Below are 22,135 nucleotides of genomic sequence, written 5' to 3'. Positions count from 1 at the left end.
GCATCAATCAAGTGTTTCGCACATTTCAGCCCAGAACAATATGATTGTTATTCCAATCATGAGCAGGACTCAGGGCAAGGACCGAAACCTGCCATTGTAGGCCGGCAGCATGGCCACCAGGGCTGTGATGTTAACTGTCAGTTAAGAGGGCCTGTTTCCTGTGGCCATGAACACGACAGTCCCCCTTTTTTGGCTGTCACTCTACCCTCTCCTCCCCCTTTCTTCTTCTTCTTTTTTCTCTCTCTTTTTTTTTTTTTTACCCTATCCCACTCCTCCTTCCCCTCTTCTCCCCACCAACTCCTCCTCTTGAGTCTCCCCTCCCTCCTTCCTCTCCACCACAGATCTGGTTCTCATTATCCACTGTAGTCTGCTCTCTGTCTGAGTCAGGAGACGAAAAACTTAAATAAACACACTCTCTCAGGCTCTCTCTGCCTCAGTCCCGCTCCTTACTCCCCCCCGCCCCCATCTCCCCTCCTCTTCTCTGTCTCTCCCCCCCTGTCCTCCTTCCTCGCCCTCCTCTGGTTCTCACAATCATCTGGCGCAACGTTATACTGGAGCGTAACTGGGGGCTTGTTTCACTCTCCCTGTCATCCTCTTGGGGTTGTGTGGGCAGGGCCTCGGATCCTGGACTGATCTCAAGATGTTACAGTCCGGTTGGGAGGAGGATAGAGTGCTACCAGCGGGGCTGACTCGAGACTTTCCGAGGCCCTAAACAAGACTTGACCGGCGCTTCACCACCTCCATCACTAAATCCCAAAATGGCACTGGGCTGCTGGACTATGACACCATCAGGGAGTGAATGTTCAAAACATTATAGACCAGTGATTTAAAAAAAAAAAAAGGATTCATTTTTTGTTGTTGTAGATAGCTGAAGGTTCTTATTTTAGTTTGCTATTGATTATGACTATTAGCCTTCAAATTAACGTCCAAGACCCCCCCCCTCCACGAATTAGTTCATTTCAAGCGGGGCTGCATTTACAGGGTTGTGCTGACCCAGGAAGACACTAAAACACTGCAGAAACGTTTATAGTACCGTGAGATTTTACAACTCTGGAAAGTGATCTTGACCCCCCCCCCCCATCTTCCAAAGGGAACGGCATCCATGTTACAAACTCATCTACCAGCAGTGTGCTCTGAGCCCGGCGCGTTGCATTACATCGCTCTGCGTCGTGGCAAAAGTTGAGCCGGGTTCAAGTCTCTTTGCCCCAGTGGAACCAGGACGCAGCGTTTTTTTTTAATTTCTTTTTTTGTTTGTTTATTTTTTGTTTAGCTATTGTTTATCCGAAAAATCAGTATCAGTATTAATTTAGCACATTCATGTAAAAAAAAAAAAGTCCAAACCAAAGCTAAAGGCTAAATCTCCTCTGCCTCTTTATTGGTCGGCAAAATGTACATCACATCCTGGTTGCTCTCTGAGTCCCAGCCGGTTATTTCCCTTCCTGCTCGTCGCCGTCGCCCATGTTGTGTGTTTCAGTGCAGCCGAGCTCGAACAGTGACTCGATTGCGGCTCGTGAGTGCTACCTGTTGAGCAGGTGAGCGGAGACGCCCCCCCGCCGCCGCGCTGAAGTTTCGATTGAACCACTACTCAGATATGTTTCATATTTGGAATCACAAGAACAACAACAACAACAACAACACATGTTCTTCACAACATCTGTATCACGTGACATCAAAAACGAGGGGCAACAGAGAGAGTCGGGAGGTGACGGAGGGTCGGCTTGTGCGGGCAGACCTGCGCCATTGTTCTCTGGAAAAGGCGACAAATGGAGAGGAAGGAGGTGCAATTTCAGATTTTGCAGCCTCCGACCTGATCTCAGTCTCCGGCAACTACACGTTTGGTCTTCACGCGGGCGTCCTGAGCTACAGCAGCCTGGTTTTGCCGAGGTGCAGAACTGCGGGGGTCAGAGAGTCTCCGGCAAAGCTTTTAAACATCCCAGTGTAACCTTGCTGGACCCGGACCCGGACCCGGACCCGGACCGGAGAAACACAGTACCACTCGCACTCCGCGCACAGTCCCAGGAGTTCAGACGCGGAGCGCTTCGAGAAATGGAAAGTTTTCCGGGAGAGGAGGAGGGTGCCTGTGCACGTGTGTGTGTGTGTGTGTGTGTGTGTGTGAGAAACCGCGGCGTCGAATGGCTAGTAAACTGTTTAAAGGACTGGTGCAATGTGATGGATGAGTGCGGCGCACAGGAGGAACTGCTGAGCGTCAAGTTTACGAGGAGGAGGAGGAGAAACGAAAGGAGGTTTCCTCGTGGACGCGTTGCCCTCGTGCGGCGAAACGGGCGGAGTGGTTTTTCACTGTAACTTTCCCCCCCCGAGCGTCAGCTCCGCTTTCGGGGCCCGAGGACCGAGATTTTCCGTCGGGTCAGTGGAAAATTTCTTTTCTCACATATGACTCACGACCGGCTGAACTTTCTGAGATTCGACCGACCGAATCCGTGGGCCTCAACTCAAGTTCATGAATTCACGCCACCCAGAGTCCCTCCAAAACATGAAGTGCTTACATTTGATAAGTACTTGATACACTGATACAAAATATTCAAACACAATCCTAAAATTAGACCTCCCCCCCCCCCATATATGTTAATGCTTTTATTACATTTCCCCCCAAAGGTCACCCCAGTCAGTAGGATTCACCCTCTGCAGACCGCGAATGCCTGCACAAAAGATGTCGTCTCGACCCGCTCAATAGCTATTGAGACGTTTCGGTCCGGACCAGACCGACGGACCGACACCTCCATTTCGCGGAGCCAGGCCTTCCGACATGGCTGAAAAGGGGCCCAGTACGGGTCTCGTGTCGGGGCCGTGACGAGAATCGGTAAAGTTTGCCCATAACCTCATTCTCTCTCATGCTGTATATGTACACCCAATGTGCCGGAGGCCGAGCCTCGCCAGAGGTCTGATCAGAGCAGTAGTATATAAGATGGGGGGCTCCCATAGAACCACAAAGACAAATGGGTGACAGCTGTCAGACCCGGAGACACTTCTTCGACTCTACGTTTCTCGGGGTCAAGGATTTCCCTACTGCGGAGATACCGGGTTTTCCCGGTCAGTCGTGCTGGTACATTGTGTGACCTGCCCTGTACCAGCGTGCGGTGAGCGGACGGACCTCATCCTGGACTGATGCTAGGACAGCGAACCACGCCCCTGCCCTTTCTCCCAGGACACAATGTGGCAACGAGGGTCACGTACGGAGAGGAGTCTTAGCTAAGGCTCGAGGATTTTTCTATCTACCACTTCAGTGAGCGACAGTACACCATAGAATATATCCCCGAAACGCAAGGTTTTCAGATTTGTTCTCAGGTAGTTTCCTTAGTTGATTTCAGTCGACCTCTCACTCTTATAATTGCCACAGCGAGGACATGAGCCTTTAATTCATTTAACTATAGTATTTTTTTTTAAAGACAGTATCGGGTGTCTGTCTCAGGAAGACAAGCTACATTAGCAAGTCACCATATCGACATCCTCTTCCCATGATCTCATATGCCTTTTTTGTTTTTATATCACTTGGAGGATTCTGAGGCCCACTGCTACCAGTTCGGATGCCTTAATGCAGCAGAACCAAGCACACACAATAAAAACCTTCATCCCTGGTTGGATTGTCACACCCTCATCCTCCTCGTTCACTAATTTACCAGCTTGCAACGTGTCCAAGACTGAGCCACTGAAATATTTTTAGCCACGCTTTAGCACCAATTTGGTCCAATCTGAAATATCTCTGCAACTATATGACAGATTGCTGCCAAAAAAAAAAAAAAAGAAATGGTGACCCCCATGATTGACCCCCCATGATTTTTTCTCTAGCACCACAGTCAGGCCAAAATTTGAACTTTGTCCAGTACTTTGATTTATTGTAAAGAACCTGAAAGAAACCGATGACAGACTCGTAGTAGTGCTGAAACTACAAATTAATCTTTGGTATTTGATCAAAGCGCAGTAACGCGTGCAAGAAACCAAGTGGCGTATTCGGAAAAACATTTCCTGAGACCACGTAAATGGGCTTTCCTACGAAGGAAACTCTTTATTGTAAGATAACCCTTGACCCTTTAAAATGTTGCAGAGAGAACACAAAAGAGTACTCCACCGATTTAGATGGACAGTTTAGAAACATGTTTAAGAAACAGTTTTTTTCACCTTTGCAGTAGTACTCTTCAGCACCCGTAAAACGGACCTGGATGTGTAGAACTGGTGGAGTTTCAATTTAAGCCCTGGCTTTCATCAGTTTAGTCAAAGCTTGTGGTAAGTATTTTGAAGTGATTAAGTGTTAGGTGTTTGTTCGGGCCGTCGCAAACGGTCGCGGGAAGACTTGGTTGGTTCTGGCCCCCAGCTTTACCATTTGCGGCTGCTCAGATCACAGACGACTACCAGATAAAGTCGTCCGTCCATTTCCCGCGCGTAAGTGTGAAACTGCATTAACGGGAGCGCCTCTGGGCTTCTCCTCACTTGTCTGCTTCTTCGCGGAAACCAGCATTCCTGTCAGTGTGAGAGACTTGTACGAACTAGCGGGTTTGAGTTTTTACGTTTTTGTGTGTCTCTGTGTGTGTGTGTGTGTGTGTGTGTGTGTGTGTGTGTGTGTGTGCGCGTGTGCTCCCTGTATGTGTGTTTGCGCATGTGTGTCCCGCATCCGTGACACAGCCAGGGAGCTTGTGCAAATGTTTGAATCACCTATCTGTTCCTTCACATTATGCAACAGTCATTGACTCACAGAAAAATTAAAAGTGCCTCTGGACACACAAATATGCATTTTGAAATGTGACACTGGGACACGTTTCCCAGAAGAATGCATGTTTGTTTACATGAAGCCCGTAATGTATACAATGTTATGGCACAGATTCTTGGGAAACATTCCACAGGATGCTCATATATGGATGAAGAATACAAGAGTCCCTAAGACAGTGAGAGTTTTAAGGAAGGACACACCTCTGTGCCTCCCTCGCTCAAACCACAGCAAGTTGCAGCCTGTGGGGCAGGACGTGATTCAGTTTATCATGGACTGAGCTAACAGAGGTAAGAGAAGCGGAGACAGCAACAGTGGGATACTTGAATCTGACAGAAATCACACAGAGAGACATCACGTCCCGGAAAGGTCGGTCGTTCTTGAACGTTGACTGGAAAACTCTCAACACCTTGATTTTCATCTTTTTATGTACACTTTTATTATATCTCTATTATATATATTTATATCTCTCTGTGAGATTTCACTAACATCTGTCTCTTTCCTATTCTCCTTTTCCATCCTAAAAGAATAATTTACTGACCTGATTATTTACACGTGGCAGATTTATTAGAAATCTATGACTCACGAGCTAATCCATCACTATATCTTTACTGGAAAACAGAGTTTCTGGGAGGAACAAGTGATTCTTGAAGTTGGGGAGATTTTCAGACTTTTTCAAAAGTGTCTCAGGTTTTGTTTTTTGTTTTTTTTATTCGAATCATTTCTCGAAATTTTATTTTACAGTAATTTGCTGTACTGAACAGTAAAAGTACCTGGTCATTATTTCTATTTATCAGTTTTTCTTGCTTATACTTTTGAAGTCCTTTCCTTTGTCATTTAAACAGAAATTACGTCTATTTTTTTTCCTCCTGGTTCACTTTGTCCTTCACAAAAGTACGTTTACGCAGTATATCCACTGCAATATTGGGTCGTAAAGATCGCAGATTTTTGCGCATTTTTCCCCGATCCGAACGAAAGCGTGGTTGTCCCTTGGTTGGAAAAGCTGTATGACACCCGGTTTTATTAAAAACTTTGAGAAGTTCTCTCGTAAAAAGTTGTAATTTTTGAGAACCGGCGCTTTTGTCTGACGGCCTCAGCGTGTTGCTTAGACCGGGCTTTCAGTTGCGTTACTTACTTGTGACGTAAGTCTTGCATTGATTCACTTTTTTTTTTAACTTGTCTGTTCTTATGTAATTCTATCAGGGGACATAAACAGTTGGCTTTAGTGTAACCAGAACATAGAAGTTAGGACTTAATAAGGACTTTATTTTCTTGCTCTCACATGGGTTAAATGCGCCTTTGCGCAGATCATATTGTGATACGACCAGTTTCTGAACGAATTACCTTGTCTCGGTTTCTGTCGTGATCCGCGCGCACAAGTCGGGGATAATTACATACAGGGATGTGTTATTCCTTAAAGGGTCAACCTTCTGTGGCCTCTGCACCCTGTGGCACCAGTTCCCGTGTGAAAAGACAGTGAGAAAGACTCCAAAGAAGAGAGGCAAATGAGAACGAAAAAAAAAAAAGAATTAATGAATTAATGAGAGTGTATTGAAATACTGCTCTTGTTTGACACAGTACTGCCAAGGTCTGGCGTGTTTTAGCATGCTGCCTCCCTGTCTGAGCTCCACTGTCAGCTACAGGGTCTTATGTGAATATTTTAGAGGCCTCGTCAGAGTGTCTGGCATCCCGTGGTTCTGAATATTTTCTTAATCTTCAGTTATTGCTGCACTATTTTCCCCAGAACATAGCCGTCTTTGAAAAGCAGGTGTGCTCAGAAATCTTGACAGTCAAGCCCCGAGTTTGCCAATAATTTCAATAAAACACGAGGTGAAAGAGCCAAATCGTACAGTATTTTGGTCCTTTATTTTTTATCACCTTTTTCTAGTTTTACTATATCGTGTCAAGATTCACAGTTAGAAACCATTTCCTGAAAGAGGAAACTGTTATTCTACTGATAGTTCCTGTTAATCTAAAAAGAAGAGTGACGCAATGGGAGTCCACCTCACACACATGTGGACAGATCAGGGATGTGAAGGCAGTTTTGTCGAGACAAAAAGTTGTTGAAGCACATTGTGGAGGAACAAAAGAGATGAGAGGTCAGGCTGTCAGCCTCAAACTGGCCTTTTTTCCGAAAACTTCAAAAGTTAAAACATCTGCTCCCTTACTTTTACTAGTAAGCTGTGCGGAGTTGTGTGCTCCGTCAGAGATACGATCAGTGTTGATAAGCAGGTGTGCTTCGGCCTGCATACACAGAGAACAGATTGTTGAGATGAGGCTAGATTATTTATAGCTGAGAGAAACTGGAGGCAATAAACTATCATGTCTACCAGCAGAGAGTTCTTTCTATCTGTCTATCTTTCTCCGCCCAAATTTCACAGCGGTGATGAACAGGTTGTTAACAGTGAAGGAAAAATGGTTTTATACGGAATCCCACTTCTTCCACTTGTAGGAGTTTTTTTTTCTTCTTTCCATTACTTAAATTATCATTATGAGTGCGTCATCATCTCGGGATAGAAATGCTAAGAATCACTTTATTTTTGGTTTCTCAAAATCACAAGATAAGAACTCGTAATTACCAAACAAGGATCTTAAAAATTCTGACATAGAGTTAGAAAGAAATATATCTCATAGTCAGGGGAATTCAGTGAGCTTCCACAGCTTCAACTGACAAAGAAATTGTTAGTTGGGGTGGTGTTAGGTATTGGAATATTTCCTGGCAAACAACAGAGGTACCTGGCAGATGGTTATTCATGAAGACAGAAACCCAAAGTGGAACGCCACACATCCTGAAAACACACATTGTTGTGTTAGCATTTGTGAAGCATGACTCAGGTAGTAAGTTTTGGAGGTGCCGTTTGGCAGCGTACAGCTAACGCCTCCAAAAAACTACAAGTTGATGTTTTCATATCTTCATCTGCATACAGGTTATATGGATGTGACACAGTCTGTTGGTTGAGCTTCAGCGGTGTTGCTGGCACGTTTTTTTTTTTTTTTTACTTTGCACGCAGCCAGGGTAGCTTTCTGTGTTAGTCTTCATGCTAGGCTAAGCTAATCACCTCCTGACTCCAGCTCCGTAATTTGACACAGAAACATTAGAGGGATATCGGTCCTCTCATGTCACTGTCCTAAAAAGGAAGCAAGTAAGTGTATTTCCCAATATTGCGAGCAACTCTTTCCAAATCACAGGAGGTGGGAAATTTGAGGGTGCTGCTCAGCCCAGCTCAGCTAAGTTAAAGTCACGATTCAGCGTACTTAAAGACTGTACATGGACTAGTCATGAGAGTTCATCCGAAACTGAACTTCAATGCCAGACCATCGTTGCAAGTTTGTTAGGTGCGCCCAGCTCCAAGCAGTACCACTGTCGGATGAGGCCCCTATTTCTAAAAGGTTCATAAACTGTAATTAATAGCAGTTATAAGCAAGTGATACGAACAACTTTTGGGTTGCCAGGTTGTGGAAAATCGACCTCCAGCACGACACTTGTCCTCTAGCTCTTCAAATCATTAGAAACCTCTCCGATGGACCATTTCATCTTCTCGATCAAAATCCATTTATAAAAGGCCAATTAGCATTTAAAACTACAGGCTTTTTTACGCTATAACCATGTATTAACTTATACATTTGACTGGCTGTTGATCTGCGTGCAAAACTTCAAATTGTACAGATAGAAAACAATGCAATGAATGTGAAATGTTGCTGGTAAGAGCCCTTTTTTTAATGACATTTTTAAACTAAGTTTCCATTCTGTTGTTTGAATAAATAAGTTAATAAACAGTTTATAAATGGATTTTGAGCGATTAAAAGCAAGCGTAAATGATTTATTAACCATTAAGAAAGCCATTTATTACAGTATATAAACCTTTTATAAATGGTGCCTCATCAAAAAGTCATACCACTAATACTAATGAAGTCTAATACAACGGTCCAGCAATAAGTCCCTGCCTCATATAAAATTCAGTTTTTGTTGAAACTCTTTAAAACAGTTGTTGATTCAACAGCAAACTGGCAACTGAGTGTATAGATTAGCATCCTGTTTTAGGTTCTAACTTTGTCTCTCGTCCTCAGGATCAAAACTCCTTCTAGCATGAAAAACTTCAGTGGTTCCAACTTGAATGTCACCAACCCTGACCCAAACCCCGAGGATGACAGCGTTGTTAGCAATGACTTCTCCACAACCTTGGGTGCCCTCATCCTCGGCTTGGTCTTCCTCCTGGGCGTCCCTGGCAACTTCTTCATCGTCTGGAGCATCCTGGCGCGCGTCCGACGACGCTCAGTCACCACCATCCTCATCCTCAACCTGGCGTGTGCCGATGGCTTCCTCATGATCCTCACCATCTTCTTCATTGTCTACCTGGCCAAGCAGACATGGGTCTTTGGTAACGCCATGTGTAAAGGCCTGTTCTACCTGTGCAACTCCAACATGTACGCGTCCATCTTTCTGATCACACTGATGAGCGTGCACAGGCTGGTGGCTGTGGTGTTTCCAAGCAAATTGTCCTCCACAGCCAGGAGGAAGATTATGGGGAGGGTGCTTGTCTGCATGTGGGTGCTGGTGGTGTTGATTTCTATCCCGTCACTGGTGTTTCGGGACATGAGAATGGACAGAGATGAGAGGAACAAAATAAGACTGGTGTGTGCGCCCAATCACACCCTTCCTCGACATGTAAGTAGACTGGAGCTGCAACTAAAAACTAATTTTATCATCTGTTATTAATATAATTTTTTTCTTGAATAAACAATTAATGGTTTGCTCAAAAATCCTTCACAATTTCATAAAGCTGAAGGTGATGTCATCAAATAATTGGTTTTGCCCGACCAAATTCACAAACACCCCAGAATATAACCGAGCCTCTGAAGCTCTTCAAAGCCAGCATGGACAAAGAGTTCGATTGAGAACTTCTTCCTGGCTCCTGATTTGAACTCCTACAGTTCAATGACAAGCCCATCTGCTGATGATGATCATGAGATATAATCAAAAGCTCCAGGAGGGGTAGTAAACTGACCTTGTATTGAGATTGTTTTCTTAAACCTGCAATAACTGATTTTTTTTTTTTTGAGCCAAATGGAAGCAGCAGAAAACAAGTTGTGAACGCAATGACAAATGATCACCTTTTAAGCTGATATTTGCACGTCTATTTATTTGCACACCCAGAGGTTATGGAGCGACATTAGCATTCATTAGTAGTCATTTTTCTGGCCACCTGGCAAACGTAAGTCCAATATTCACTGTCCCTTTTCTCTCTTTTTTTTTTTTTTCCTCCACCAGCTCCTGAGAGAAATATCTGGTTCGTTAGCTGCTAAATGCTCCACTATGTTCACCTCTCTAGCTGCGTCTGTCTGTCATTCGTTGCTGAGCAGGTAGTGGACAGTGGGATTCTAGAAAACGGCGCTGTGAGAGCGGTGAGCGCGAACCAAAACAGTGAAGTTGAGCTGAACCTAGGGTTGGGTTTCAGTAGCGGTTCCATTTTGGATCCGGTTCCAAGTTTGTTATATAATACCCGCATTCGTTAAGCTGTGCGGACAACTGGTCCCTTTTTAAGTCTTTCGTTCACATTCTCTGTTGTAGTCTCTTTTGCCCCTCTCTCTGACACCACAGGCATCGGCAAGAGAAAATGAGATGCATAGGCTACAAACGCGTAACAACTCAGCAACGCTGTCGTTAACAACAAACATGGCGGACCGACTTAAACGTTCCAAAGTCAACAAGACAACTGCAAAGTGAAATATTTGCTGGACGAACAACAAGTCCTCTGTTTAAATATTTATCTACTGTCCAACATTTTTTCAGTAAGGACCAGTGGCAGTTTTGATAACCTGAGAGGGACAAGTGCTCGGCTTCACCCTACCGCCGGTGTTACTCCGTATTGTGTGACCTGTAGCTGTGTCATTGGTCCCTAAATGACAATTAAAATGACCAGTTGTGTTATTAACACGATGAGAAAAAGCTAGATTCTCAAATATCAAGTTATATCTTCTGTTAGACAAAACATTTGAAATGTGTTTTGTTTCTGTGCTGAGAGAACCACAAACAGTACTTTTTTTTTTTTTTTAAATCTAACAGACGTCGTCATTCCCTTACAAGACCAAACTAGTTAAAAAAATTTGGTAAGGGATTCAAAAGGATTCGGGAATGGATTCAGATTCAGTAAATTGCTGAAACTCGCTATAAAGCTTTGTAAAGCCGAGGGGATTCAAGGGATAATTCTCTGTAGGTTCAGCAAACCGAGTGGCTCCATTTCACATTGTCATGTGATATTTTTATAATATTTAAATTACTATTAAAAAAATATCAATTATGGCCACTTTAACCAAAAATATTCAGTTTACAGTCACATAAAGCACATGTTGTGTTTAAATTCACTGTAATCAATAATTTTATAATAACAATGCATCAAATGACTGAGTGAAAACAATGCAACCATGGCCGCCCTCAGCTTCACAGAGGTTTAAAGCTTCAGCTCACCGTTTAGCTGCCTGGCTCTCTCCTAACTTTCCTGCTTCGGGCTGCGGCAGGCAGAGGAAAAGGTCTAAAAACCCACCGTACGCTACCTGCTTATCATCAAACAGCAGTTAAAAAAACTGGCCGGTGAACAAAGTGGAGCATTTAGCAGCTAAAGAGCCAGATATTTCCCCGAGGAGTCGGTAGAGACCAAAAACAGAGCTACAGTGAGAGTGAATACCTTTTCCACGGCGCACATTTTGGCATATCACAGCATGTAAAACACTCATTTTTGATAAAGGCTACATTACTGGTATGTGGTCCAGGTCTAGGTTCCTGTTACTGTGCAGGCAGGATCACTGGCATCACATACTGGAAGAATCAAATTGTTAATGTTATCTGTTACACCCATGCTTTTATGTGTCAAAATGTTTGCCCTGAAAAAACATCTATCGGACTTAAATTTACCATGAGGACACGTCTCCAGAGGGAATGGTAATGTCATTCTTTGTCTGCTGGCAAACAGGCAACGGTTTGCTGACATGTTCAGTACATTATAAAAATAATACATATATTGACTTTGTTTCACCGTTGCCTTTTCTGTTGTAGGATTAATCTTTGTTTCATGAACAAACACCTAAAGATAAAGTGTGTTTTTTTTTTTTGGTTTTATCTAAGCCTGCAACAAACAATTATTTTTATTATTGATTAATCTGCTGATTTTTTTTTTTTTTTCATTATTTGGTTTATGAAATGACAAAAAAATAGAAAAGGCAATTGTGATTTCTTATTGTTTGAGGTGAAATCTTCAAATGTCGAAAGATCCAGAAGGTTTTCAGTTGCCTACGATATATGACAAAGAGAAGCAGCAAATTCTCCCATTTTTAGAAGCTGGAAATGGACAAACAGTAGCATTTTAAACTAACTACAGCTACTCGTTTCAGCTCTGCTCTGGTCTTGTTCTGCCTTGTTTGGACAGATCCATCCCTGTCTACTGAAGCTCATGCAATCATTACTGCGTTTTTTTTCTATCCTCCTGTGTGCAGGTGCGTTTTCACTACGCCTTCGAGACAGTGGTGGGATTCATTCTTCCCTACGCAATCATCATAGCCAGCTACCTCCTCATCCTGAGACGCCTGAAGCAGACCAAGTTCCAGCGAAAGGTCCGCAGCGAGAAACTCATCCTGGCCATCGTGGTGATGTTCGGCACTTTCTGGCTGCCGTACCATGTTATCAACATGATACAGGTGTGTGAGGGCACGTTCACGGTTTCATCCGTCACATGAAATCTGCTCGCATTCCCGCTTTTGGCTCGATGATGCGACCCTTTGAATGAACACTGTGCTTTGTTTTGTCCTAGGTCGCAGCTCAGTGGTACCCAGAGGAATCACACACAAGAGAAGTGTGAGTAACAAAGGATTTCCAGACATTTTCACCCACCCTCTCAAACAAAATTATTTTCACTGACATTTGGTACTTATAATTTACTAGAGATTAACAAAACATTAGTCTAAATGGTTATAAAATTAGGCTTCGCCACATGTCAGATATGGGGGAGGCTGATAAATTTCCACATGTTGGCTAAGACTGTAACATTCTTACAAGTACAAATGCAGCCAAGCTAATCTTGTGCGGTTACGTATTTCTTAAACAAAATACCTGTTGATACTTTACATTGTTATTTTTGAGGTTGATATGACGATGAACGGTTTCACTTTGAGAATTTTATGACCTTTAATCCATTAAAAACCTCTCTGGAAATTGGTATGAGATGTAAATTTTACTTTAAGTTGTCAGCATCGTGAACCCTCAAGCTTTTTATACTGGGCAAATTCAATCTCGAAGCCACATTCATCCAGCAGGCTTTGCAGTCATTTTGCGTCTCTTTGTGGTCTGTGTTTATTTTGTGTCCCCTGGTTATCATTTTGTCTCCGAGTCCTTGTTTTGTTCTTCTTTGTTGTCATGTTGTGTTTCTTTGTTGTTTGTGTTTACTTTGTGTTCCTTTTTTTTGTAGTTGTGTTATCTCCCCTTGTAGTTGGTTTGTGTCTCGTGGTGGCCATTTTGTGTCTTTGTAGTCGTGTTGTGTCTCTTTGTATCCTATTTGCTTCTCATTGTAGTTGTTTTGTGTCTCTGTAGTTGTAGTGTCTACCTCCTCTCTCTCTCTGGTTGCTTTGTGTCTCTTTCAGTGACATTTTGTAGCTGAAGCCCAGGGCCGCCCTAATCCCTCGGGCCCCTGGGCCCGGGCCCAGTGGGTCTGTTCAGTGATTAATCCATGGATGTATCAGTTAGTTTGACAGCAAGATGTTTACGTTAAGCTCTCAAGATTGCTACTGAACTTCAATTTCATTTTTCAAAGGCCCTAAATATAACGTGTGTTTTAGTCGTAGCCGTGGTCTAAAATGTCTGTTTATCTGTTTATCTCCAGATTGGACCACATCTCTCAGTCCAGTCGGGCCGTGACCTCAGCTTTGGCCTTCATCAGCAGCTGTGCCAATCCTGTACTCTACACCTTCGCCGGGAAGTCCTACATAAAGCAGAATGGCTTTGCCTTCATGGCTAAGCTCTTTGATGGCATCTCGGACCAAACAGGGACCAAAAAGAGTCGGGTCATGGCTAAAGACACTGTGGGAAACAGTAGTCTTGACTCCTCTGTCGGCACGGGGGTTCCTCTCAGACAAAATGAAAGATGAGCTTTGAAAAAAAAAAAAAAAAAACTTTGCTGTACTAAAAAACCCAAAGCACTAGCTCAGAGCTGAACATTAAGTATTTTCTCTTGTAGATAGAAACATAGGTTTGACTGGAAGTCAGTGTAACAGCCACAAGAAATAATATTGTTTATACCTGACCTGTATATCAGAACTGTACATAGTTTTTACATTTGTAGTTTATTACATTTTGTAGCAGTTACAGAGAATAACACTTGACAATTTATAATAAGTTCAAAAATACTACAACATACTGTGTCTACTTGGGGAGCAGTTGCACTGTGAGAAAAACACAAACTTGAATTCTGTAACAGGAAACACTTTACTTCAAATCCCCGTATTTAGAATTTATATTCAGTGTATTAACATTTTGTAAATGGCTTATAACGTACTATAATGTAGTTTTATGCAGCTATAATTACATTTTAGGTATTAATGTACATTATTTGTCCACAATTACAACTTCTTCTATGAGGACATTTTTTTTATTAATACAGCTGTGTTTTGTCCATATTGTCATTCATTATGTCTACTCAGCAGCCTCCACCTATAGGTGTCCACAGGAGGAGTCAGTTGTTGATAAATACATTAATAAATGCTTATATCTGCTTACAACTAAATTATGAGTTATAAACCATTTATTACATGTTTATGTACCGCTTAAAAATGCTAAGTAGGGGAACTTGAAGTGTTGCCCATGACCCTCATAAACTGACCCTTCCGATAAATGAATTTAGTGCCCGTTCCGGTCTTTTTTTTGTGAATCCGTGCTTATCCGGTTCTTCATTTAGGTATTTTATCTCAACACAATCTGAATACACCAGTATGAACAGGATCTGGTGAATGACACGTTTCTTCATTGTGGAAAACTCAAATCCACTCTCTAAACACTTATTGTGGAGGTGCAGATCAGTTTTCCCCTGTTTGAAATGTCTGGAACACGTTGTCAAAGCCTTGAACCAACTTTACAGACGAACTTGGCCGTTTTCTACTGGACTGGCCAGTGTCCGTAATGAGAACCTAAATGAAATCAAGGTACAGACTCTTTGCCCCCCCCCAATGAGATTTACAAGTTTTAATCATTCTTTTTGATTTGGTTTCACTGTAAGGTGGGATTTTTCATAATGCAGTAATGACAATTGTTACCAGTGTTTTTGAATTTCTGTTGTTGCACAACGTAAATCTCAGCTTCAGTCTTGGGTCAATTTGAAGTGATGCACTGATGTATTTCTTTTAAAACACTGGACTAAGTTCTGTTCTACCCCAATTTAAAAAAAAAAAAAAAAGTTGTGTTTTTATGCCCTTATTTCTCTGATCCAACATGTGATTTTATTGTTCTGTAAGGCAGACATTTATTGTACTTGTGATTATGTTCTGCACACACACAAAACATTTGCATAAGCACATCCGTAATAAAATACCAAACTGCTTTAAGATGTTTGAATGTATATTGCACTAAAGCTCCAGCATTAAGGAGGTTAATTTTACCTGCTTGAAGAATTGATAGTCATTTGCTCAGCTATATTTTCCATTGAGATTTGCCAACAGCGGGCAGCCGTTTTTCAAACAGAACGGTCAATAATGTGCTACTGGTAACTAAGAAGCGGCACAGTAACTAATATCCAAATGCTGATAGACCTCACATACATAACGTGTAGAGCATAAGCTGTTCTGTATGATCTGCAAATTAAAAAAAAAACAAAAAACCGTTTAACACATTCAGCTTTATTTACCAGTGATTTCCACACTTTATACCATGTCACAAAAATACACTCAGTGTCCACGTTATTTAGGTACACCTATACAAAAAAACGAATGCAATTCAATACAAAAGCTCTGCCATAATCGCTACATTTATGAAGTTTAGTGTTCAGTTTAGGCAACTGGACTACCTCAATATAATGCAGTCCAGTACAGTCCACTAAGATCCGGCTACTACATAATTTAATGTACACCACTACGATAAGCTTTGACAAAAACTGATTATGGGCATCACAAAAGACTATAGATAAAACAGACTGTAAATGTGTACTGAATACACTCGACAAGTATTTTAAATTAGGATTTGGACCTTATACATGTGCAGTTTATAAAGACATTCCATGTTTGCAGGCAGTAAATCATACTTACGGGTTTTAAAATTTACCTACAACTTTGACCAGTCATAAAGTATAAATAATATTTCAACTTAGTAACATTTTAAAATGACAACATCCCAAACCGGAGTGATCCAGCCGAGGTCTCCGTTTTTGGGAGCATTTCCATTACCTGTAGAAGTAAAAAAGGTGAATTGATAAACCGTTTTCAAAAAAAGGGTTGTTGAGTCAACTTTATGGTCAGTTTGGAGGCTGGAGGTGGTGCATCTGCCACATTTATATCGATGAGGATAGGCCAATTACAAGACGTCTTAGCGTAACACACCGCAATTTAAAAAGCACCCCACACACACTGTAGCCTCCAAAAGTTAGTAAGAACCCAACAGTCATGAAGGCAGGAGAGAGATATATTTAATATAATCTATACATAGGAAGCATGAATCTAGTCTACATGGACCTGACACACTCACTGGTGTGTGTACAATCACGTGTAATAACGGGCAACTTCATGTATCAGTGAACCGACCCAGAAGACCGACACTCACCTCGCCGGATCAAGATTCATCCAGGCCGGACTCGGAAACCCTTAAAAAAAAGGAAACACGACGGGTCAGTGTCAACTTGAATTATAATCAGCACCTCGCCAGGATCCGTACCGTCAAACCCGTCAGTGCAGTGAAAGAATAATCATGAGGTTCAGGTGAAACACGGACTCACATGCAGCTCATCATTAAGGTTTGACTGTTTATTTAAAAAATAAAATAAAAATGGCTTAACGCTAACAACAATATCCCATCATTTATCGATTGATATCGTTCATCTGAATCTGCAGGTTATCAAATAAGTTTGGTGGGGTCGAAAGGACAATACTACAGCACCTGAGTAAATAGCCTTAGATGTTTCTCCACCAGGGAAAGGAAATCGTTAAAACGGCACCTAATCCCCGACACACCAGAGGGTTCGTTAAAAAGGGACCGATTTAGTCGTTTTAGTCCAGGAGGCACCGTTCACTCAATTCCAGCTATAATTGGTGGATCATTATTTACAAAAAAACAAAACAAAAAAAACAATAGAAACCCATGAGGTCGGTTGAAGCGGCGAGCTAACGGCGATAATCTGTGCGGAAATAGCCGCAAACAAACAGACGGATAAATACACCAGCGGCGGTAATTAAACAAGTGCAACCTGATACCGACCGTGGACCGTGGACCGCGGCCGTGGCGGGACACGTGCTGGCTCGGTCGCCTCGCCGCCGGGGAACCCGTCCGACCGCCGGCACCGCAACAAGGAAGAGAGGCCGTTAATGCGGCGGGGGCTCAATTTATCGCTTTATCAAAACCACGTGTTTGCGCTCCTCCGTCAGAGAGCGGCTTCCAGAAAGCTTCCGGGTCCGCTGCACAATTAAAAGGAGCCAAGGTAACACTTGAAATCCCTGGAACAAACGTGCATTGTAAACTGCGTCAACTCTTCATTATATTATTAGACTGCTGCCTTTTGTGTTGTTGTATCCTATATACGACATCCTGTATATATATATTTTTTTATTTTCGCTGTTCCTCTCCCGCCTCTTATTGTGTACCTTGCTTGTAGGGTTTTGTTTGGTCTGTGATTAAACTGGCAGCTGAATTTCCTTCATCTTATTGTTGTTGTTGTTTTTTTTCATGCCTTGAAACCGGTAAACAAATGGGACAAAAATCTATCAATGTGTATGTGAAGATTACCCAATAAAAGTGATTAGATTTTCAATAAAACACTAAAATTTAATAGTATCTAATAAACAAAACAACCAAAAAGAGATGCAAAATGGCAGCAAAGAGACGCAGAACGACCAAGAAGAGAAACAAAATGAGTAAAAAGAGACGCAAAACAACAGCAAAGGGACAAAAAAGCGAGTGAAAAGACACAAAAATGGAAAAAAGAGATACAACAGTTTTTATTTTATGAAACCACGATCCTCTAAATTAACAAAAAGGAATTTAATAAGTAAATATTAGCCGATAACTGCATAGATAACCGGCTGCTGTGTTCAAATAAACCCGTGATTGAACGCCACCTGCAATTTTAAAACACATTCCCACGTACGGGGCTCCTTTTTAAACTACAAAATGACGTGACCGTTGGCTTAAGTACGGCACGCCTATTGGTCCAAAAACACCCCACCAAAACCGACTCACTGACATAACACAGAGCTGTGCAGTCACAAAGATAAGGTGTAACGTGCAGCGACCGTCAGGTATTTAATTCAGAAGTGGGCAGTGCATTCGGCGACCATGAGAGTTTTAATAGGTATGTGCGGTTTTTGTTTCTTTTTAAGAGAATGATATCTCTTAAAAGTTGCTCGGAAGGGTCAATGTGACATAACGCCAGCCCAGCTAGCTGTTAGCTGTTGTTAGCATTGCAGGCATAAAGCCATTCATTGAGTCATGTGCCCGTAAGTTACGTCTTCATTATGTTCGTCCAGGAGATTACAGTGCAAATAGCTCGCCAACTATGTGATTAAACATAGAAAAACTGTCACTGCGTGGTTTAGTTGTCACACAAAGCTAAGTTTGCTTAAGTAATGCATGTTTTGTAAGCACGAGTAGTGCGCATGCGCACCGTTCTGACTCTCCTGTTCTCTGGGTGAAAAAAAAACCCCCCATCGTTTATTTACTGTTAATAAAAGACTGATCGGTGTCTCTGTTATTTTGTCCACTCCGTTTGTATCAGGGAGGGTAAGCTGAATAACAGAAACGCCTCTCTGCATGATGCCATACGGTTCAACAGCAGCTTAAACTACATCCTCCTAAATGATCATAAAGTTGAATCAAAACAGATAAAACAAAATCCGACCATTACAACCTTCATGAAGACAGGATTAATTACTTATTATTATACCCAGGGTTGCCTAATGGCAAGTTGATCTGTATAATATCTACTAATATTAGCAAGATCAGGGCAAATATAAGCACCGTTTTTCCTCATCCAGATTTATTGTAACTGGTCACTGATCTTCAGTTCCTCCGTCTGGTTGTGTATTTCTCTATATTGTCCTTTTTTTTTGTAGGAGGGGGATCTGGCTTTGTGGGCCGTGAGCTGACTCGCCTGCTCAGAGACAAAGGTCACGAGGTCACAGTGATATCTCGCCAGCCCGGTCCAGGGAAAATAACATGGGTACGCTCTTTGTTTAGTTCAGGGTAACGGTAAAAGAGCAGGGAACAGGGTTGGTTTAAGAGCTTTTAATTCATCTCAGTTACTAATGAGATTCCGTTAACCGAACTTTTCCTCGTCTGTGCTCCTGCAGGGTGAGTTGGAGTCTCGTGGCCTCCCAGCATGTGAGGGCGCCGTCAACTTGGCTGGAGAGAATCTCATGAACCCACTGCGATGGTGAGCAGCAAATAAACCAAGGCTACAACTAACAAACTTTTCATTATTTTCTCAATTAGTAAGTTGATCTTCTTGTCGATAAAATGTCGGAAATTTTGAAAAATGCCCAGTGTAATTTCCCAGATCTCAAGCTTACCTATTCAAGATGCTGTTTTATCCAACTAACGGTTCAAAACCCAAGTATATAGTTACAGTCATACTGTATATGAAGAAAAGTATAAATTCCTGAAATTTGAGAAAATGGAACCAGCAAATGTTCAGCTTTTTTTTTTTCTTGAAAATTGACTGAAACATTAATACATTTATCAAAGTGGTTGCTGAATAATTTTCTGTCAATCCACTAATCGGTTAACCAACTAATTGTTTCATCTCTAAAAATAAAAAAGAGCCTGAGTGACAACCACATACAGCTGCACTGTCTGTTTAATATCTAATGCTTATAATAGCTTTGAATCTTTCAGTAACTAAAACAAATAGAATTTGACCTCCTGCCTGATATTAAAATGAATGTAATGGTCAGTTAACCCTGGAGTTGAGTATTGCTCTGGGTACTTTGCCAGCTACTTTAATGTCGCCGGATCTCAACCTGTTGATCTCTTTTTATTCGTGGTTTCAGGTGGAACGAAAGTTATAAAAAAGATTTGTTCTCCAGTCGCATCGATACTACAAAAGCTCTAGCTCAAGCCATTGCTGCCTCCCCCAGTCCTCCTCAATCCTGGGTGCTGGTATCAGGTGTAGGTAAGCCTCTGCCTAATGACAAAACTTAAAATTCTTATATGCTGCTCGGGGAAAGGCTGATGGGCTGAACTGACAGACAAAGACATTTATTCTTATATGTTTCTTTCTTTGCTTTTTATGTCCACAGCTTGTTACGAACCCAGTCTGACAGCTCAGTATACGGAAGACAGTGAATGGACACCATTTGACCTCCTCTCCGGACTTGTCAAAGAGTGGGAGGCCTCGGCACTTCTGCCGGAGAGTGTGGCAGAAGCCACCAAACAAGTTGTCATCAGGCCTGGTAAGTAAAAACTGCGCATTTCACTTAAAGTTACAGACAAAGATTCTGCAAGTGTGAGGTAAAAAAACTGAACATTAATGCCCAGTAAGAGTTATTGCTGTGTCAGAAAATTTTACGCAGTCGTCATGTTTATCAAACAGGGTAGTTTGTGACATTTTACACCGTTGGATTAAAAAAAGGACAAGAAGATTGAAAGAGAGACTTATTTTTGCAAGGTCATCTTCTCTGGAAGGAGTTCTTGCTCATTGTTGTTTGAGAATAGTTGATGTGTTGTTCCGAGATTTTAAAGGTCTTTTATGTCCTTTTTCAGCTCCACAATTTTTAATTTGTTCTACCTGCAGGCTCTCGGATGATTAGAGACTCTTCTATGTTGCAGTTCCACTTTCAGATTTAAGCCGGTGTCATGGGCTCGATATTACCCAAGTCTAACCTAGTTTTCTGTGGCATGATGCACATAGGAAAAAAAACATTATCAAATCATACTTTACTCGGTCACTTCACACGTTTCTTATTGAATAATGTCTGTTGTGGAGAATGGACACACATGGAAACATTTTCGTGTGCTGCGTTCAATAAATATAAATGGTCAAAACAGTAACAGTAACATGAACATACACATACATTTATCCCCTTCCAAGAACCCACGACCCTTCCTTGTGCTCTTTCGTCCTATCTACCATTATCCCTTCTCCTTTCTTTGCAGTTTTCCTCAAGCTTACCCATCACCTGGCTATAACAATAATGTAGTTATTTAATATTTTATTTATTTCAGTCCACATAACTTTGGATTAAAGTAATTAAAAAGCATAGTGAATAAAAAAACGATGACAGTACAAAACAACATGTATCTACATGCAAAAAATCTTACTAATATTTCCTTCCACCAGGGGCAGTGCTGGGTCGCGATGGTGGTGCCATGAAGCAAATGCTGCTGCCCTTCTGGCTCGGCCTCGGGGGCACTCTGGGTTCAGGGAGACAGCCGTTCCCTTGGATCCACGTGTCGGACCTGGCAGGAATCATCGCGCACGCCCTGGAGCACCGCGCCAACACTCCCTCCCCTTCACCACAAGTGTTTAATGGAGTTGCACCCGCGCTGAACACCAACTATGAGTTCACTAAAGAACTGGGCCGGGTTCTGAGGCGGCCCACCATTTTTCCTGTGCCAGGCTTCGTCATGAACGCCCTGATGGGCTCTGAGAGGGCCGTAGTCCTCACGCAGGGACAGAAAGTCATACCGAAGAGGACTTTAGAGGCTGGATTTCAGTACAAGTACCCGGACCTGACCTCAGCTCTGAAGGAGATTGTTGGGAGTTAACAGATTTTGGAAGGAACGTGTGCTGGCTTAAAAAATTCTGTAATTATGCCTTCATATTTACTGTATCATATATGGAGAGAATATAAACGAAAATGAAAGCTGAACAAAAACTCTGGCTCACAAATGGTTAGACGACACATTTCTGTAAATCCCACATTCTTCAGATTCGCTTGAAGATGTTTATGAATCAGGTTTTACAAACTTCAGATTAAGTTTTTCTGAGGGTCTGTCAATACTTTGAATTAAAATAGATATTAGCACCTGAGACATAATAGACAGCTGTGAAGACAGGTGTGTTGGCATATTTGCACACATCAGGATGAAGATCGGATCATGAAGATCAGTGGTTTTTCTGGATTTTGGGATTCTCTCATTAAAGGGATGATATTTATCCAGATGGTCTCTGAATTTTAACATGAAGCACAGAAGCATACAAGAGAAAGTCATGTCTGTTTCTCCATTTTACAGTTCGCATT

General features: G+C 42.1%; 2 protein-coding genes and 1 long non-coding RNA gene across 8 annotated transcripts; 2 read left to right on the top strand and 1 right to left on the bottom strand.

The window, feature by feature from the left end:
- The first annotated feature begins 1,416 nt into the window (after positions 1-1,416).
- On the top strand, positions 1,417-15,150 carry ltb4r2b (leukotriene B4 receptor 2b). 3 transcript variants are annotated; one of them, XM_040144605.1, is made up of 6 exons: positions 1,417-2,496; positions 2,614-2,818; positions 8,786-9,383; positions 12,206-12,406; positions 12,520-12,563; positions 13,585-15,150. In XM_040144605.1, the coding sequence occupies exons 3-6, from the start codon at positions 8,805-8,807 to the stop codon at positions 13,847-13,849; spliced, it is 1,089 nt and encodes a 362-aa protein (XP_040000539.1). In that variant the 5' UTR covers positions 1,417-2,496; positions 2,614-2,818; positions 8,786-8,804; the 3' UTR covers positions 13,850-15,150. The 3 variants fall into 3 exon arrangements, with proteins under 3 accessions (XP_040000539.1, XP_040000540.1, XP_040000541.1); XM_040144606.1 differs by having other exon boundaries at positions 1,417-2,513; XM_040144607.1 differs by lacking the exons at positions 1,417-2,496; positions 2,614-2,818 and adding an exon at positions 4,588-5,086.
- A 437-nt stretch (positions 15,151-15,587) lies between these two features.
- LOC120799183 lies at positions 15,588-17,294 on the bottom strand. Its single transcript, XR_005708793.1, has 3 exons — positions 17,157-17,294; positions 16,506-16,545; positions 15,588-16,132 (listed from the first exon to the last, which is right to left on the bottom strand). It is a non-coding gene; the product is annotated as an uncharacterized LOC120799183 (long non-coding RNA).
- On the top strand, positions 16,303-22,050 carry sdr39u1 (short chain dehydrogenase/reductase family 39U, member 1). Of its 4 annotated transcripts, none has more exons than XM_040144138.1 (6): positions 16,303-16,569; positions 19,007-19,113; positions 19,244-19,326; positions 19,943-20,064; positions 20,192-20,344; positions 21,232-22,050. In XM_040144138.1, exons 3-6 carry the CDS (start codon positions 19,310-19,312, stop codon positions 21,657-21,659), a joined length of 720 nt encoding a protein of 239 aa, XP_040000072.1. In that variant the 5' UTR covers positions 16,303-16,569; positions 19,007-19,113; positions 19,244-19,309; the 3' UTR covers positions 21,660-22,050. The 4 variants fall into 4 exon arrangements, with proteins under 4 accessions (XP_040000072.1, XP_040000074.1, XP_040000073.1 ...); XM_040144140.1 differs by lacking the exon at positions 16,303-16,569 and adding an exon at positions 16,587-16,695; XM_040144139.1 differs by lacking the exon at positions 16,303-16,569 and adding an exon at positions 17,257-17,376.
- The last annotated feature ends 85 nt before the right edge of the window (positions 22,051-22,135 follow it).

This window comes from Xiphias gladius, chromosome 14 (genome assembly GCF_016859285.1).
Source record: "Xiphias gladius isolate SHS-SW01 ecotype Sanya breed wild chromosome 14, ASM1685928v1, whole genome shotgun sequence".
Taxonomy (NCBI): domain Eukaryota; kingdom Metazoa; phylum Chordata; class Actinopteri; order Istiophoriformes; family Xiphiidae; genus Xiphias; species Xiphias gladius.
This window is presented reverse-complemented; position numbering and strand designations above follow the sequence as displayed.